General features: G+C 40.8%; 2 protein-coding genes across 4 annotated transcripts in view; one reads left to right on the forward strand and one right to left on the reverse strand.

Annotated features, from left to right (window-relative positions):
• Positions 1-11,334, reverse strand: part of LOC124861343 (gamma-aminobutyric acid receptor subunit beta-3-like) — a 95,380-nt gene extending 84,046 nt beyond the window's left edge. The window contains exon 1 of one of the 2 annotated variants that reach the window (XM_047354969.1): positions 10,618-11,334. In XM_047354969.1, coding sequence (XP_047210925.1) covers positions 10,618-10,769 — 152 coding nt within the window. In that variant the 5' untranslated portion in view covers positions 10,770-11,334. The remainder of the gene's footprint in view (positions 1-10,617) is intronic. The other variant, XM_047354970.1, reaches the window with a different exon arrangement.
• LOC124861345 (gamma-aminobutyric acid receptor subunit alpha-5-like) overlaps positions 1-17,305 on the forward strand; it is a 32,543-nt gene extending 15,238 nt beyond the window's left edge. For both annotated transcript variants that reach the window (XM_047354973.1, XM_047354974.1), the window contains exons 8-10: positions 13,201-13,353; positions 13,473-13,684; positions 13,831-17,305. In XM_047354973.1, coding sequence (XP_047210929.1) covers positions 13,201-13,353; positions 13,473-13,684; positions 13,831-14,130 — 665 coding nt within the window. In that variant the 3' untranslated portion in view covers positions 14,131-17,305. The remainder of the gene's footprint in view (positions 1-13,200; positions 13,354-13,472; positions 13,685-13,830) is intronic.
• The last annotated feature ends 2,332 nt before the right edge of the window (positions 17,306-19,637 follow it).

Consider the following 19,637-nt stretch of genomic DNA (forward strand, 5'->3'; position numbering starts at 1 on the left):
CACATAGTGCTTCTTGATGAGTGGTACAGTGACTAACGTGGATGCTTGGAGTGAATGATAAATGCAATCAAACATTACCAGGAGGATCAGAATCACTGAGTGGATGCCAGTGGAGGAAAGTAGCCTATCCGTCACAGAACCAGCTGTCTACACCCCCGGACAGCCCTGTCATACAACACTTATCCACACATGAGCTGATGCGCGAGCACACGAACACACTGAGCTGGAGAGACCTGAGACCAAGGGTTAATCCTCCCCCAACATCTATCCAACCACCCATCAGCCTTTGCATAAGAAGATGACATCACAAATCAGTTAGAGATTGGTTGGGTGGCTGTCACTGAGTGGATCTGCATGAGTAAATTTATCTTTGTGAACACCAAATGTCCTCACAGGGATAGATGGAAACATACAAAAGAGGTCATGAACCTGGGTATTTCTCTAGACTCTTTGGTTTTAGAGCTAGAGTCAGGGGGACGTGTACGGTTCGTTTTTAAATAATCATGAGCGGAGACATGTTTCACAAAGGAAAAAGCTGAATCGTACATAGGTTAGATCCTCATAAAGATGGAGCATGACTGTTTGTGTGTTAGAATTGGACAGCTTTGCACCGATGTGGAGGTTGAGGGGGGTTAGAGGCAGCTGTTTAATACTCTTATGTAAAGCGGAACTGCGCATTTCCCTTTAGGTTCTAGTAGAGGGTTTAATAAAAGTCTAGATTTCCCCTGTATGTGTGTTTTCCCAACAACATAATACAATTTTGTTTTGCTAGTCAAAATATACTGGAAAACAGTTGGTTCAGCCCTCCATCATGTCATACTTCTTTAGTTGTTCTCACTTTGTACCCACGTTTCAAGTTAAAAAAGGTTCAAAAAGAGTTATTTCCCACTGGATGTTTCATATTGACCATGCAGAAATCTAGGTGTTTTGTAGCTTTTTGAACTTCTGCTCAGTCTACTCTAAGGAATGTGGTTTCTTGAGTGTCAGAAGAACCGGCTAGTCCATACAGGGATAGTCAAATGAAATACAATGTAGTATACTGTCTTATTAAAAAAAAACACAATTGAATTACATTCAATGTAAGATTTGAGGGATTTTATTCGTTTTTGTCCGAATGATTTAGTCAAAAAATGCCCGACCATAAACATAATAGTTTAATAAATCTAATAGCATAATGCAAAAACACCACTGATAAAAAGATCTAGAATAGGAATAGAAAATGCTAAGCACAAAGCTGTTTTTCCTACTAAAGACCAGAAATTATATTGTTTATGCAAAAATGCTATATCTTAGCATTAGCATATCTAAATGTTTCAATTTCTTATTTCTAAATAGAAAAATGTGCGTTTTTCCAGGAATGTTTGACTGTTGAATACCTTGTACTGAATGGTCATTAACTGTTGCTATCTGAGAATCTGTGTATGAAGTAACTTAGTGTAAAAACACCTTTTTCATGCATACCACAACTTCATAAACCTCCCAGTCTGCAGCATCTCTCTGACCTGTTTTAAATATTTTATTGTTTAATCAACACCACCATAAATCATGTAATCATCACAATAACTGAACACTAAAGGTCTTGGCCCAAAAATGATTAATTTTGCTTTATTTATACCTAGTTCGCAAATTCGACACATTTGAATTAATGCAAGATTCAAGCCAAACTACGGAGCTTGAATTTCTGACTAGAATTTAATTCAAAGCGACAAGGCTAAAACATGGTGCAGGCTCAAATTATTATTATTTTTTCACATTGAGCTACTTTTTTCAACAGATATAAATTGTATTTTTACAACCACAATATAAAAACATGCAAAAAAAAAAGTTTGATAATTTAACATAATTTAAACCTATGATGGACTCTTCATAAAATGTAAGGAAATGTTACCTTTACTGTTAACTTTACTCTAGGCATACCATAAACAATATAATGACTATCAATTTTCATCTTGAACTCTGCATTCATTTTAACTTAATTAAAATTGATTGAGAAGGTGTTACCAATTACATAGGTAATGTCGGAGTTCTGAGAGTTTCTTTCGGTTCACCTGTTTTACCTGCTACTAACCCCATCCAACCTCTAGATGGCACCAGACGCACGGTAGGAGCTGAGTCCACAGGTGTTCTCCATCAGCCTCATCAGGAGGGAAGCTTCCGTACCCAACGTTGCCAACACTCCGGCACCTGAGTGTTAACCTGCAGCGGTAACTCTAGCTGGCCAAGACAAGTCTCCTTGTGATTATTTTGTGAGTACTTACCTTCTCGTGTCCTCCTTCCCAAGTTACCTCCAGTTCTGAGCTTCTTATCCAGTCTGTGTATGCAGAAGATCCAGACTCTCTCTCCGCAAGAGAACTTCACGGATTATCTTCTCAGTTGGCTGCATTCGGGTTTCAAGTCTCCTCAGGCTTCCTGTGAACGAACCTGGCTCATCCTTCATCGTGCTCCCCTCCAAGATCATCCACCTGGTGCCACCTCCACCTCAAGTGCAAGTAAAACAGAATTACCTGGACCATTCACTTATCCGACATGCTCCCGGAGTTTTCCATCACCTCACTACTCCTCCCCCCTGTCTGATCTCCTAATAACCCTCTGTAAGCAAAAATATATCAAGATCAACAACCCAGAATATTACCTGTCACTTACCATTGATCCCTTCTCAATACAGCGGCGAGTTCCTGTTTCTCCAGCAAACAAAATATTTCTTAATAAACTTGTTAAAACTTTTCCTGTTTTCCTGAGTGTATTTCTGCATGTGGATCAAAGCAGCTAAAAAAACAATGACAGAACACTCAGGCCAATCTGACCCAGCTGATACACTCAGGAGGACTCTTTCAGATCATAGCCTCCAGATACAGTCCCATGGAAACTCACTTTGATCACTCCTGGAATAACAACGCCACACAAACCAACAGATTGAACAGATGTCCTCTTTACTCCAGCATGCCCTGAACAGTCTAAGTCCCGCTGCACCAGGGGGCGCCGCTGAGTTTGCCGTCTCACAGCAACTTCCTCATTCCTGTGATGTCATTTCCCCCAATCCGGAGAAGTGTTTCGGGGATGTTGGTAGTTGTGGAGGTTTCCTCCTACAGTGCTCCCTAGTGTTTAATCGCTCTCCACAATCTTTTCCCCATGATGACATTAAAATCTCTTTTATTTCAGGACTCCTTTCTGGAAAGGCACTAAGATGGACTGACGCTTGCTTTACCAATCATAATTACTTCGGCTGCACTTATAATGATTTTATAAGTGAATTCAAGCAGATTTTTGACACTGAGTTAGACCAGACCAATACAGCCCGCCGCTTGTGGGCGTTAAAACAAAGAAATAAACACATTTCTGAGTTTTCTATAGAATTTCGTACACTAGCTGCAGCTTCAGGTTGGGATACATGCGCTCTTAAAGCCTTTTCTCAGTCCCTTGACGAATCTTTGAAGGCTGAGTCAGTTTTGCTAGATGAACCCAAGACTCTAAATGAATTCATAGCTCTAGCTACTCGAGTTGATAATAGATTGGGAGATAGAAGAAAGTCACATTTTGAAAGGTTTGTTGTGAGATCACAAGCACCTCAGAGCTCAGCTGCAGCACCTCGCCCTGAACCACTTACACCTTCCCCAGAACCCAAGCAAATTGGTCGACTCGGCTCTCCCCTGAGGAACGTCAACGAACAATGGAATCCAAACAGCGTCTATACTGTGGCACACACTGACATTTCATCGCCTCTTGTTCAGTGTGACCAAAACAGAGGGTCCGCCAGTTGCAACGGGGAACCTGACAGACCACCATTTCACCCATACCAATAACCGATTCACCATACCAGCCACCATCTTGTTCTCCCAAGATTCACTCCATTTATCAGCTCTCATTGACTCAGGAAGCGAGCAAAACGTAATCGACCAACCTCTGGTGGAACAGGCTCAAATCGACACTGAATTCCTTCCTATCCCTCACCTGGTTTGTGCCATTAACGGTAAGAACCTTCAACACATCACATACAAGACCAAGCCTTTGGAATTAATAATCTCTGGCAATCATTGTGAACTGATAGCCTTCTTCGTGTTTCCTGTATCTCAGAACCCCCTAGTGTTAGGTTTTCCCTGGCTCCAGAAGCACAATCCACTCGTTAACTGGTCAAACTGTCAAATTAGTTCCTGGTCCACTAACTGCCTCTCCTCCTGTTTACATTCAACCATTCTACCTAAACAACCAGAACCTGATTCTGGAACAGCAGAGTATCCTGACTTAACTTCAGTTCCCGAAGAGTATATGGATCTAAAACAGGTCTTTAGTAAGACTAAGGCTCTGTTCTTACCCCCTCACAGGCCATACGACTGCGCCATTGACCTTCTCTCTGGGGCACCTCTGCCCTCCCGTCGACTTTATAATGTCTCACGCCCAGAACGACAGACCCTCGAAAAATATATCACTGAGTCCCTAGCTGCAGGAATCATTCGTCTCTCATTGTCGCCACTAGGGGCGGGATTTTTCTTTGTGGGGAAAAAAGATAGATCCCTTCGTCCATGCATTGACTACAGGGGGACTCAATATTATCACAATAAAGAACAAATATCCTCTTCCGCTCATCTCCTCCACATTCGAACCCATACAAGATGCTACCATATTTTCCGAACTTTACCTCCGTAATGCTTACCATCTCATCCAAATTTGCCAGGGGGACGAATGGAAGACAGCTTTAGGACTCCTTTAGGACATTCTGAGTATGTGGTTATGCCTTTCGGCCTCTGTAACGCCCCGGCCGTGTTTCAGGCCCTAGTGAATGATGTCCTGAGGGACTTCATCAATCATTTCGTTTTTGGGTATTTAGATGACATCCTCATTTACTCAAAAGACCTCTCAGAGCATCAACAGCACATCCGCCTGGTCCATCAACGCCTCCTAGAGAACTGTCTATATGTAAAAGCTGAAAAGTGTGAGTTTCACAAGTCCTCCGTTACCTTCCTCGGATTCATCCTAGAGGGTGGGCAGGTTCATTCAGACCCAGACAAGATTAAGGCTGTACTCGAATGGCCCACTCCTGACTCATGTAAACAGCTTCAACGGTTTTTGGGCTTTGCCAATTTTTATAGAAGATTCATCAGAAACTACAGACAAACTGCATCCCCATTAACCGCTCTGACTTCTACTAAACACCCTTTTGAGTGGACTCCACAGGCAGATGCAACTTTTCATAAGCTAAAGGACAGTTTCTCTCAAGCCCCCATTCTCATTCATCCAAACCCGTCAAAACAATTCACACTAGAAGTTGATGCATCTGACATTGGAGCAGGGGCTGTGCTATCCCAAGTTTCTGGCTCTGATGGTAAACTTCACCTTTGTGCCTTTTTCTTCAGCAGATTCAATCCAGCTGAGAGAAATTATGATGTGGGAGACCGAGAACTCCTGGCAATAAAACTGGCCCTGGAGGAGTGGCGTCATTAGCTGGAGGGCGCTGAACACCCGGTTGTGGTATTGACAGATCATAAAAACCTAGCCTACCTTCAAGCAATCAAACACATTAACCCTCGCCGGTCTCGTTGGTCCCTTTTCTTTTCACATTTTAACGTCTCGATCTCATACAGACCTGGTTCCAAAAATACCAAGCCTGACGAGCCTCTCTCGACAGTTCTCCCTGGACGACTCTGACAAGGAGCCTGCTCCCATCCTACCGCAAAGTTGTGTTGTTGAAGCCCTCACGTGGGATGTGGAAACCTTGGTAACCCAGGTGCTCAGAGATTAACCAGATCCCGGAACTGGACCCCCAAATCGGACTTACATCCCATCAACTGTCCGGTCCCGCCTGATCCACTGGTTCCATTCATCCAAGTTCTCTGCCCATCCTGGTTCTAGTCGAACCATCGCCCTCATCTCCAGAAGGTTTTGGTGGCCGTCCCTTCATAGGGATGTTAAAGCGTATGTACGAGCCTGTACTATCTGTGCTAGAAATAAGTCCTCTAACCAACCACCCGTAACACTGTTGAACCCCTTTGTGTTCCTAACCGGCCCTGGTCACATATAGCCCTCGACTTCGTCACCGGACTTCCCACCTCAAGAGGTATGACCACCATACTCACTATTATCGACTGTTTCTCTAAGACCTGTCATCTCATTCCCCTCAGAAAACTACCCTCTGCCCTTCAGACACCTCAACTTCTGGTAAAGCATGTTTTCAGACTCCATGGAATACCTCTGGAGATCCTCTCAGACCGCGGACCCTGGAATCCATCCTCCATTGTTTAACATCAACCAACACCACAGACTGGAGCCAATTCCTGCCATGGGTCGAGTACGCTCATAATTCTCACACTTCTGCTGCCACAGGTTTCTCCTCTTTCGAAGCTTCTCTGGGCTACCAACCACCATTGTTTTCCGCGGACGAGAAAGAGATCTCTTTCATTTCTGTACGTCATCACATCCGTAGATGCAAACACATCTGGACAGATACCGCACAAGCCCTTCAATGCACCGCAGAACAGAACAAGAGGTATGCTGACAGGAAAAGGGTTCCAGCTCCCCAGTACCCGCCTGGTCAGAAGGTTTGGCTCTCGTCACGTGACATCCTTCTAAAATCTATGTCCAAGAAACTCGCCCCCAGGTTCATTGGCCCGTATGAGATTGAAGCAGTTATCAGTCCTTCAGCTGTCCGCAAGAAAGCTTCCTTCGAGCCTCCGCATTCATCCAACGTCATCACATAGGTAATGTCGGAGTTCTGAGAGTTTCTTTCGGTTCACCTGTTTTACCTGCTACTAACCCCGTCCAACCTCTAGATGGCACCAGACGCATGGTAGGAGCTGAGTCCACAGGTGTTCTCCATCAGCCTCATCAGGAGAGGAGCTTAAGTACCCAACGTTGCCAACACTCCGGCACCTGAGTGTTAACCTGCAGTGGTAACTCTAGCTGGCCAAGACAAGTCTCCTTGTGATTATTTTGTGAGTACTTACCTTCTCGTGTCCTCCTTCCCAGGTTACCTCCAGTTCCGAGCTTCTTATCCAGTCAGCGTATGCAGAAGATCCAGACTCTCTCTCCGCAAGAGAACTTCACGGATTATCTTCTCAGTTGGCTGCATTCGGGTTTCAAGTCTCCTCAGGCTTCCTGTGAACAAACCTGGCTCATCCTCCATCGTGCTTCCCTCCAAGATCATCCACCTGGTGCCACCTCCACCTCAAGTGCAAGTAAAACAGAATTACCTGGACCATTCACTTACCCGACATGCTCCCGGCGTTTTCCATCATCTCACTACTCCTCCCCCCGTCTGATCTCCTAATAACCCTCTGTAAACAAAAATATATCAAGATCAACAACCCAGAATATTACCTGTCACTTACCATTGTTCCCTTCTCCATACAGTGGTGAGTTCCTGCTTCTCCAGCAAACAAAATATTTCTTAATAAACTTGTTAAAACTTTTCCTGTTTTCCTGAGTGTATTTCTGCATGTGGGTCAAAGCAGCTAGAAAAACGATGACAGGTAAATACAGTACAGACCAAAAGTTTGGACACACCTTCTCATTCAAAGAGTTTTCTTTATTTTCATGACTATGAATATTGTAGCTTCACACTGAAGGCATCAAAACTATAAATTAACACATGTGGAATTATATACTGAACAAAAAAGTGTGAAACAACTGAAAATATGTCTTATATTCTAGGTTCATCAAAGTAGCCACCTTTTGCTTTGATTACTGCTCCACACACTCTTGGCAATCTGTTGATGAGCTTCAAGAGATAGTCACTTGAAATGTTTTTCCAACAGTCTTGAAGGAGTTCCCAGAGATGCTTAGCACTTGTTGGCCCTTTTGCCATCACTCTGCGGTCCAGCTAACCCCAAACCATCTCGATTGGGTTCAGGTCCGGTGACTGTGGAGGCCAGGTCATCTGGCGCAGCACCCCATCACTCTCCTTCTTGGTCAAATAGCCCTTACACAGCCTGGAGGTGTGTTTGGGGTCATTGTCCTGTTGAAAAATAAATGATGGTCCAACTAAACGCAAACAGGATGGAATAGCATGCCGCTGCAAGATGCTGTGGTAGCCATGCTGGTTCAGTATGCCTTCAATTTTGAATGAATCCCCAACAGTGTCACCAGCAAAGCACCCCCACACCATCACACCTCCTCCTCCTTGCTTCACGGTGGGAACCAGGCATGTAGAGTCCATCCGTTCACCTCTTCTGCGCCGCACAAAGACACGGTGGTTGGAACCAAAGATCTCAAACTTGGACTCATCAAACCAAAGCACAGATTTCCACTGGTCAAATGTCCATTCCTTGTGTTCTTTAGCCCAAACAAGTCTCTTCTGCTTGTTGCCTGTCCTCAGCAGTGATTTCCTAGCAGCTATTTTACCATGAAGGCCTGATTCACAAAGTCTCCTCTTAACAGTTGTTCTAGAGATGTGTCTGCTGCTAGACCTCTGTGTGGCATTGACCTGTTCTCTAATCTGAGCTGCTGTTAACCTGTGATTTCTGAGGCTGGTGACTCGGATGAACTTATCGTCCGCAGCAGAGGTGACTCTTGGTCTTCCTTTCCTGGGGCGGTCCTCATGTGAGCCAGTTTCTTTGTAGCGCTTGATGGTTTTTGTGACTGCACTTGGGGACACTTTCAAAGCTTTCCCAATTGTTCCGACTGACTGACCTTCATTTCTTAAAGTAATGATGGCCACTCGTTTTTCTTTACTTAACTGCTTTTTTCTTGCCTTAATACAGATTCTAACAGTCTATTCAGTAAGACTATCAGCTGTGTACTATATCCACCTCCTGCAAAACACAACTGATGGTCCCAACCCCATTTATAAGGCTTGAAATCCCACTTATTAAACCGGACAGGGCACACCTGTGAAGTGAAAACCATTTCAGGTGACTACCTCTGAAGCTCATCAATAGAATACCAAGAGTGTGCGGAGCAGTAATCAAATCAAAAGGTGGCTACTTTGAAGAACCTAGAATATGACATATTTTCAGTTGTTTCACACTTTTTGTTCAGTATATAATTCCAGATGTGTTAATTCATAGTTTTGATGCCTTCAATATGAAGCTACAATATTCATAGTCATGAAAATAAAGACAACTCTTTGAATGAGAAGGTGTGTCCAAACTTTTGGTCTGTACTGTATGTGAAAACATTTTATTTGAAGTCTGGTTTTAGAACTAACCGATAAAATAAACACAAAATAAATGTAAACTATAACAGAATGCAGCATTTAGATTATTAGACAACAATATTCTTTTTTTATTGTCTGCATTAGTTGTTTTTGGTTATCTGTACTTTGACATTTTCTTTTAAAGCACATTCAGCTGACTTGACATTATCTAGACTGTAGTATGCCTTTATGTAATTTAATTGATTTTAATATTTGGAATTTTTTACGGCACAGTATGTTTTCTCACTTTGGTTTCACTAGATTTCTCAATCATTGAACCATTATCTGGTGTTTTGACAAGAATGCTGAACAATATCACAGAAGCAGATACTTATGGGGACTAAAGGCAGAAAATCATCATTCATGTAACCCAAGGCTTCTGCCTGGAAGTCATCCAAATCAGTGGTGGATATTGCCGGTGGGTTTGAACTCTTGGGTCATATTCAGTCCAGTAGGTTAATTGATTCTGGTCAGAGTTTATGAATAACTTTTACAGCCTAATATGACATTTTAGACCTCCCCGACCTAACGTGCATTTTGCTCTGTCTTTGAAAGTAATGGATGTTCAAAATGAAACACAATGAGCATTTTTGAAGCTGAAATTTTTTACAGGTGTTGGAGTCTGTAGAGAAAAAACAAGCGAACGTATTGTATTACAAAGCAATTATTTGAACTTTGGCTTACTTGGTCCAGCATTGCAAAAGCAATGAGAGAGGCTGTAACAGTAAATGGGAATGAATAATGCAAATTAAGGTGCAACTGAGTTTAATAAATCTGCTGCCAAGAAAGCGTGCTATCGACTAAAGTTTACCTATGCTGCTCTGCTCTTTTAAAAAGGAGCCATGTGGCCACCTGCTATTTCATTCAGTCCTGACAAGACACTAAGTCAATTATTCTTCTGAAGTTCCAAGCGCTGTCAGTTAATGACTGTCTGGACTTTCCTATGTTCATAACCCTGACAGCTTAACTGCGCAAATTCACTTCCTGACCTCTAGCTGCAAGGGGTGGGCTAATAACTGTTTCATTGGACCAGATTTGTTTTTGTAGACTAATGAGTGTCACTACGACATTTTGAGAACAATTTGATATTTTATTTCTCCTCAAATCATCTCAAAACCTTAGAATCTCAAAATATTCTGGTTCTGGAGTATTATGTGTTTGCTAAGGATTCTTGTTTAAGTTTGTAGCTTAGTACTTTGGATGGATGTGACGGCGTTAGACTTTAAGTAGCACATCTAATTTTAGACAGTGCACCTATTTGAGGACATGAAAGAGATTAGTCCATGTGTTTTACTTTAGATAGCTGACATCTCTAAAGATGCTGTGCGTTCTGTCTCAGATAGCAATATCTTTCCCCAAATAACTCCCTAACACTAAGATAATACTGCTTTACTTTTCTCTTGACCTCCATTTTTAGACAATAAACCCTACCTAAAAGCTCTTTATGAATCTTTTAGCCCAACCTATGTTTGAGGTAAAACAAAGAGACTTACAAGTTGACCAGCATTGCAGCGTTGTTTCCCAACATGAAAGGAAGTTCCCCTTGGACATTGTTGAAAACAAATCCATGGGAGAAAAGGAGTAACATCCAGCAGTGGAACATGTTCCTTTTTAACCCTTCGCACCTGGTCCGGTAGAGATCCATGCATCAACGAAGAAGGTGCCAGGACTCTTCACAGCAGCTGCAGAGGTCGATGGGGGGTTGCAAGCAAGCCAGCCTGGGGTCATGAGGGCGTCGGAAGGCCCAGATAATGATCCTCGGGTTCTCCTGACTGAGGCATTGCAATAACCAGGGTGCTAAGGAATGGATGTAATGGACACAAAATGACCATGCTCTGTCACTTGACAGCTGCAACAAATGCTTCCTTTTTCCCTTGCATGCCAACCAATCCCGTCAAGAACATTTAATCATTAATCCACAAAAGCTGCCAAATTAATATGAGGGGGAAGAACCAGCAGGATAGAAAGGAAAAGACAGGGAATACCCACAAAGCTACCCCCCCTCCATCACAGCAGTGATTAGCAGCAGCAATCGTCCTTCCTCCTTCCGCAGCTTAAAGTCTGTGCCGAGGTGTGTGTCAACAGTTGGAAATCATGCTTGGTGTGTGTTTGTGTGTGTGTCTGTGTGTGTCAGTGCCTCGATTGGCAGGGTTGGATTGGGCGGGGCTTCATTGAGGATCCCGGGACAGGAAGCCTAACCCCCACCCCCTTGCTCCCTCTCACTGATGGCAGGATGCAGATTGTAACCAGGGATTAGGGAGGTTGAAAAATCAGATTTTTGCCCAGAGAAAGCCTTGTGTATTACTCTGTGTGTGTGTGTGTGTGCGTGTGTGTGTGTGTGTGTGTGTGTGTGTGTGTGTGTGTGTGTGTGTGTGTGTGTGTGTGAAAGAGGAGATGCACTGGATTTTTTATAGTTTCCCAGCGCCTGCAGTCGTAAACAGCTGATGGCGAGAGGATTTTTCTGTCTCTAAAGCCTCAAAAGCAATATTGTGTCCCATCTCCTTCTCTCTTTCCTATGCTTTGTCTATCCCTCAACTTACCCCCCACTGTCCTCACCCACCATCAAAGGTCTAGCATTAGCAGCATAATAATCTGTACTCGAGGTAATTAACTCCACTTGTGCTCATTTTTCACTTCAATAGTAAATTCAAAGTGGGTTTAATTTCACAGTTATGTTCAACTGAATATGAAATGTCCTGTTCATTCCTGCTCCATCTATTTCTTTTTTGCTATTCTGCACTTTTTAGCGCCTCTTTATTATGTCTCTGTGGAAATAAGATGAAGAAAGAAAGTTATGGGAATGAGAGTTGATGTTTTTTTACAATGATAGAGCAACATTAGAGCGCTTATCTCATATAGATTTGTTGTCATAAAGATATTGTCTGTTTTCACACTTAGTAAAAAATTTCACAAATTATAAACCTTGCTTTAAATATGTTGTCAGTGTGGAACAATTCACTCCAAATTGGATTAGTTCATAGAGTGGACATCAAAAGTGTGATGTAAAAATTGAGTAAATATTAAAATAATTTCTAGCTATAATGTGCGTTTTACCCTGTATAATACAGCTGAAAAACATACAAACCTGAAGGGAGAACGTGAAAAATTAGCTGCAATGACCTGGTTGGATAAGTTTGCATGCAATTAAAATAATACTTTGTTTTAGGCACCTTCATCAGTAAGTCATCTTTGTTACACAACTCCCATCAGTTATTAAAGCTATTATAAATCTAATTAACAAGCTCCACAGAGGCAGCCCAGAGGCAGCTTGTTGCAAACTTAAATATTCGGGCCACAGTTTCAAAAGATATGTTTAGCAAAAAAAATTTGAAAAGTGACTGTCAACACTTAAAATGAAGCATGGTGGTAGCAGTTTCATGACCTGAGGTTACTTCTCCTCAGATGTAATTGGCATGTCTTAAACTGATATTTAAGAAAGTTTGAGTTTTGCAGTGACCTACTTAAAAGTCCACAACTACATCTTACAGAAAGTCAGTGAGGTAATGTGATGATGGATTTGAACAACAGATGTGTTTACAATTTGACAGATGTGGAGAAATTTCTTCAAAAGTCAGCATTCTGTTTAGCACCCCCACGTGGAGAGATGAAGTTATTACACAAGGAGAATGAAAATTTGTTATTTGTGGCTTGTTCTGTGAATTAAGAAGCAACAGCACTTTGATTCTTCAGTTGTTCAAAAAACTATTTAATTTACCCTGAGATAGACACAAATAGCCTAGACACAAACAATAAGACGAAGGGACTATGAATAGAAGTCCCATGGTCTCTCACTATATGTCACATGATAAATGGGCTTTGATAGAAATAATATTGGGATGCAGTAACTGAAAAAGTATAAAAAAACTTTTGGTGTTCCCTATCCTAAAATTAAAAGTTGTATTGAGCAGTGCTCCTTAAATACTTGCATTTCATAAAGAAGAATTACACTGTTTTGTCCATGAAGTACCGTATCTAATAACCCGTGTGGTTTATTATAAGGCACTTATCTTTTTTATGACAATGTTTAATGTTGCTCACTAACTTTAGACGCCTTTTATTTATTTCTTCACACTCAGGACAGTACACCGTGATGATGGCGCACTTCTACTTGAAGAGGAAAATCGGATATTTTGTCATCCAGACGTACATGCCATGTTTCATGACTGTAATCCTGTCCCAGGTGTCGTTTTGGCTTAACAGAGAGTCAGTTCCTGCACGGACAGTGTTTGGTGAGTGAAACATTTTCTCCACACTTTTTTTTTTTTCCCTTCCACATATCAAAGCATGTTGTTTCGTAGTGACTTTGAGTGATGCGTTTAGACTTAACATGCCTTTCGTTTGCTTCCAGGGGTAACTACGGTGCTGACTATGACCACACTCAGCATCAGTGCCAGAAACTCTCTTCCCAAAGTAGCCTATGCAACAGCCATGGACTGGTTCATTGCTGTCTGCTATGCTTTTGTCTTTTCGGCTCTTATTGAGTTTGCCACAGTGAACTACTTCACCAAAAGGAGCTGGGCCTGGGACGGCAAGAAAGCTCTGGAAGCTCAGCACCCTAAGGTAACATCTGCCAGACCCTTTTCATTGTGGTACAACCACTAATTATTTCTCACAGATTTAAATGCAGTGATCTCACACTAGTAACAGAGTAACATACCATCTTGGTAAACAGTGGAAACTAATTATTGTACTCCTTCCCGCTGTAGAAACGAGACCCGATGGTGCTCTCGAAAAAGGCCAACAATGTCTGCTCGGCTGGCGTCAACTACACCCCGAACCTCACCAAGGACGTGTCCATCTCCACCATCTCCAACACGACGTCAGTGCAGCTACGAGGTTCAGAGAGCAAACTGGTGGACCCCAAGAAAACGTACAACAGTGTCAGCAAGATCGACAAGATGTCGAGGATAGTGTTCCCTGTCCTCTTCGGAACCTTCAACCTCGTCTACTGGGCCACATACCTGAACAGAGAACCAATGGTGAAAGGAGTTGTCGCTTCAACATAATCGCTTTCTTTTGTTGTTGTTATGGGATTTTTTTCTTTCTGAAACTGAATTTGTGAAAAAGAAGAAGGGGCTTAAGCCTAATCAATTTCTGCTTTAGAAAAAAAGATAAAAAAACAAACATCGGCGTTTGAAGAACAAAGAAACTATACTCATCTAACTAATTCAGGCACTTTGAATTGATGCAAGGCTGCGACATTTCCTTTCCTTTTCCCGTGGCCTAAAAAAACTGCTTGATACTGAAGAAACTGCTTCAAAGATACAGGAGAGCGACTGCTTTGCTTCTTTCTCGTCTATCCTGCTGCAATTTGCATGATGTTCTCCATAACAGGAAACCGTGGACTCCTTTGTCTTGAACACTGACCATGTATATTGTCAATCATCACTTAAAGTGCAGCGGCTTACTTAGTTTGAGTTGAAACCTTCAATTTAAAGGGTAATGCTGCAAGAGTATTAATTTTGCTTTATATAGGTATTTTCCATTGTACTGCTTCAAAAACTCAGATGTCAAATTAGAATCCTAAAAGTTAAAAAACACAATATAGAACCTGAAAGTAAAATACAAGTCATTAATATTTATATAAAAGTATAGGAAAGCAACACATGGAAAAAGAAATCCTTGATAATCTTTGACCTAAATGGTGAAAAAATAGAATTGAGTGACGTGTTCGCACAAATCTGGGAGTAGATATATGTGATTTAATTAAAATTGAAGCCTTGGTAACTCAGCCATGAAACTAATATACACACCTGAGAGGCCATTTACCTGAAAAGCAGTGTGTCACATACAAATCAGCAGAGTGATGTGGAGAGTTCAAAGACTGTAATTCTGTGAAGTGACCTGGATTCAAGGTGCCTTTTAAGCATCCTTGAGCAAAACACTGTAGCGATAAAAGCTCCAGGAGCTGGTTTTACCTTCAACTTGACTCCAGCTAAGAAAAAACAGGGTTTGGAAGATACTTTATGTTATTCCTATTATTATTATTAGAAAAACTTGCATCTAAAAACAGCAACATTAAAAGGTTTTGCATCCACTCCTAAAGTGATGTATTTGACAAAAAAAAGGAACTAAAATGGTTTTATTGTAATAACTACAACTGAATAAAATATAGTGGTTGTTTTAGAGGGAAATTAGAGTCAGCTTTAGAGTCCATTTTGAAGGCACTGTATTTCATATCAAGTGCTCTGTAGTATCGTTCATTTCTGCCTCAATAATCATGTCATTACCACAAAAAAAGATCGTATTTAAAAGCGATTCAAAATTAGCTGAACACATTCTTTAGTATTTCTTTAATTTGTTTTTGTGGATCAATGAAGCTAATGTGGCTACTCTTATACATCTATAGTAAAACAGGCCTTCTTTCTAGCTAGCAAATTTTTAAACTCCTTAGCTCAGTTGCTAATAGGTCAATGAAATCTGCTTTTAAAGACGTTCTTTGTGCCTGACCTTCTACAAACCATTTTTTTTTTATCTTGTAGGCTATCCTTTAATTAGACTAAAAGTTACCACCATAGCCAATAATATGCCAACTTTAGCCTGCTTCACCCTTCATCTACTTTCTTTATATGCCCTTGTACTTTTAGCAACTAATTATTAATGAATGTACATAAAATAACAACTTTGAAAACTTTTGTTAAATAAGTTACACAGACGATACTAAAAAAAAGCCTCCTTACTAGATAGCAAGTTAGGAAGCAAAAAGGTTGATAAAACCTGTTTATATAAAGAGGTTCTTGAACCTTGTAACATTTTTTTTATTTTGTAGGTTATCCTCTGACATATGAGTAAAATTTAACACCTTAGTCTTTGGATTTTTAGATTTACTGTTACTTAACAGCTCAGTCTACTAGAGAAGGCCAGCTGTTTTATACATGGGAACAGAACATGCTAACATAAACCTGGACCACCTCAAACGTTTTGTTTTCTCTTTATTATGCTATTAATTTTTCCCAGCATCCAACTATTTAGGAATGTACATAAAATTATTTTAAAAATTAAAACAAATGTCAATTAAAGAGAAGTTTACAGAAGAGGGCAAACAGGCCTCCTACTAGCTGTTTAGTTAGAAAGCTTTTTAGCTTAGTTGCTAGTAGGTCAATCAAATTTGGTTTTAAAGAGGTTCTTTGTGCCTAACTTTTTACTAAGTATATTTTTATTTTGTAGGTTATCCTCTGACATTTAGGAGTCAAAGAACACCATAGCCAGCAATAATCCTCAATTTTTTTATTTCCGCTTTTATTGTTTCTTCAGAGCTCAGTATGTTAAAGGTTGCTAGCTATTGGGTTAAAACTAGTGGAATAACAAGAAAAATGAGGTCCATGCATACTTTTTGCATACATTTATTTCTGAGTGAACAGACTTTTACTGTGACAAATTTATGTTTAAGAAAATGTTCCCTAATGTTTTAAGCAATTATTTCAAGTGGTATAAAGGAAACATGTAGATACAATTTTCAGATTTTTGAGCTAGCATTCTAAGGCATTCACAAGAAAAAAAAAGCCAATGAGACAAGCCAATGCTGACTTTCGATTTATGAAGATAATGTTCTTGTCTTGGATCTTTTTCTGAAGATTTGTTTGCTTTTACTTTATTTTGTTCTCAATGTTTGGGTTACAAAAATGGACATTTGAGCTTGTTGTGTGTTTTTCTCTCCTCTAACTTATTCAAACTCGAGGTTTTCAGCACAAATTTGGGATTAAGGTCGAGGACCACAGTCTGTGTTGGGACATACTCAGGATCAAAGGGACCAATGTTTGGAGCCGAAGAGAAGCCTCTCAGTCTATGCTTTATGAATCACATCACACTGAAAACCGTAGTTCCCTTTCACCTGCCGCTGAGGCCATTTTCTTAATGAACTTCAGGGCACTTAACAGAGTTCATTTATATGGTCATGACAAAGTAAAAACAGCTTGTTTCAGTTTTGTGGCTTCACATATGAAGATAAATGACCAAACATCTGGTCTTCACTAACTGTGAAAAGTTGGTGAATACAGATGAACAACTACACTTGCCAAATTAGTTAATGTATTTAAGAAAATCTAAGGCAAAATACTTTTATTAGGGAAATTTTAGATCAGGAAGTGAATTTTTATAAGCTCTAGGCTTATTATAAATTCTAACATTTGGTATGTGTTGTTTTTATGAATGAATTATGTATGTTTATACAGTAGCAGTCTGTAACATGATGGGCATTAATACCATATTGTGTTATTGGGTTGATATATTTCAACCATTTTAATACCAAGTTGAAAAATATATGACATTCATATTCAAAGAATTTTAAAAATAGGAATTAGGTGCACATAAATTCAATGTATAAAAATATAAATACAGGTCCAAATATAAATGTTAGATAAAAGGATTGCTTAAGAAGTTGTACCTCAACATCAGGCTTTTTCTTGCCACCAAGCTTTGGGCATAATTCTGCCTCAATGTTTGACGACTTATCTTAGCAGAGTGTGTAGAACCCCTTCTAATTGGTTGGTTTCATGGGACAGACCCAGCTTTTAAGCATAGTCCACACCATTTTCAGTTGAGGTCAGGCTTTGAAAAAGGCAATACCAGAGGCCTAATGTTAGCATGCTTCATGCATTCCAAAACATGTTTGATGTGTGATTGGGATTGTTGCCTTGCTTGAATATCCAGTTTTGTCTAACGTTCAAATCATTAAGCTGTTGGTGTGAAAGGCAGCTGAAGAAATGTTTCATTCACTTTGTGTAACCCCCCTATATCACTGACAGCCAAGCAGCCCCACAGCATAATGATACCACCATCTTGCTTGACATTTGGTACAGGGCTCACACTATTTCCTGAGCTGTGTCAATACCTTATCTGCTTCTGAACCAAGCAGGCATGTCTATGCTCAGTGTGGATGGACTCATTTGGTTTGACTAAATGAAACGTATTAGTAAAATCCGTTAGGAGTCGATGATGGTCTTAACTGGGACTCAAATGGGTTTTAGGAAAACAGCTTGAAATGCACAACACATTGAGGACCCTTGTGAATCCCACTTTTACCACTGGTTTTCCTGCATCACACCTATGTAGGCAATTAACAGGGTCATTATGTAAGTCATGGGCAAACTCATCTGGCGACCATTTTTTAGCCCATTTCCTTACTAAATGTATAAGTAAATATTGGCTGGGAACATGCTAATTAGTTTTCTTCCTTCTAATTGACAACTTCTCACCGCATCTGTACCTAAACTTAACATTTAATAAAGACCAGGCTTTTGTACGATATTCTAAAAGATGAAACTATACGATAACTAGCTTGGCAATCAGCTCCTACAGCATCATCTTGGCTTTGTGAACCTCAGGTGGACCTAAAGTAAACAAAATCAAACCTTCTTGTTTAAAGTTCTTTCTAAGATGGCCTTTCATGACATGATATGTGGCAGGATATTTGTGCAGGACTGATCCATCCTGGTGAGCCACAGCTTCTGGATACTAAAAGTGATGCGGGGCTGACGTTTCTGTGCTTGTTAGGGTGAATGGAAGTGGAATGAAATGCAGTTGAAGGTTGACACGTCCATCTGACTGTCTGGCCTGGGTCGACATGGCAGCCGAGAGAAGATTAGCAGAGCAGACATGCTCCCGGGTAACAACCACTGTCTGTGTGCATCTCTGCACACAGTACTGAGTCCTTAAGACTGTTGGGTTGAACTGTAGAACTGTAATAAGCATTTTATTTAATATTTTAATCTCTTTCATGATATCAGATAGTAACCTTTGTCTTCCCATTGTTTCCTTCCCAACTGCCCTTTCAAAAGGCATCCGGATAGCAGAGTTTATTCCCACAACAGCTGAGCTTTCTTGGCAACCCAAAATAAGTGCACCTATGGACCTATCCAGCCTTTCAACTCTCCTCCTCCCTATTGTCAGCCAAGAAACAACTGCCCGCCTCTAGCATCTTCCCTTAGCCCCTGTCACAGACTCATCTGCCATACATCTGCTAGAAAAAGGATTTAGTTCCGCTTAAGTTGCTTTCATTTGGTCAGGGAGGGAGGCCTTACAGCAAAGCACTTTTCTACAGTTTAAGCCCCGAGCAGCACCCAAGCCTGATGACAACTGCTTGTTTTTCTCAATTTGGAGTCTGGACAGATTTGTGCGTGTTCGGGGGCAACCTCTGGATTGATTATGCACACTTATCCAATGCTAGCTCATGGGTAGTGAGGCAGACTGAAGTTTGGAAATCTCAGTTATGACTGCAACAGTTGTCTCTACTTAAAACAGACATTCAACTGCATGCAAAACTACATTTCTGAGGCATTTGTTTAGAAAATATTTCCGTATATTTTACAAAATCGCAGCAAAGGCAATGTAGCTGATTCTGTGCCACATACTTGTTTTATCTTCTGTAGTGTATTATACAAAAAAAAGGAGAGATCAATAAATACGCTGTATAATACATCACCATATATTTAAGCACTGCTGTAGCTCAAATGTGGCTTCATTAAACCCTGATTAAAGCTGCTAATATAAGAACGAAATCTGACATTAGCACTTG

The sequence above is a fragment of the Girardinichthys multiradiatus genome, chromosome 24 (assembly GCF_021462225.1).
Source record: "Girardinichthys multiradiatus isolate DD_20200921_A chromosome 24, DD_fGirMul_XY1, whole genome shotgun sequence".
Lineage (NCBI taxonomy): Eukaryota > Metazoa > Chordata > Actinopteri > Cyprinodontiformes > Goodeidae > Girardinichthys > Girardinichthys multiradiatus.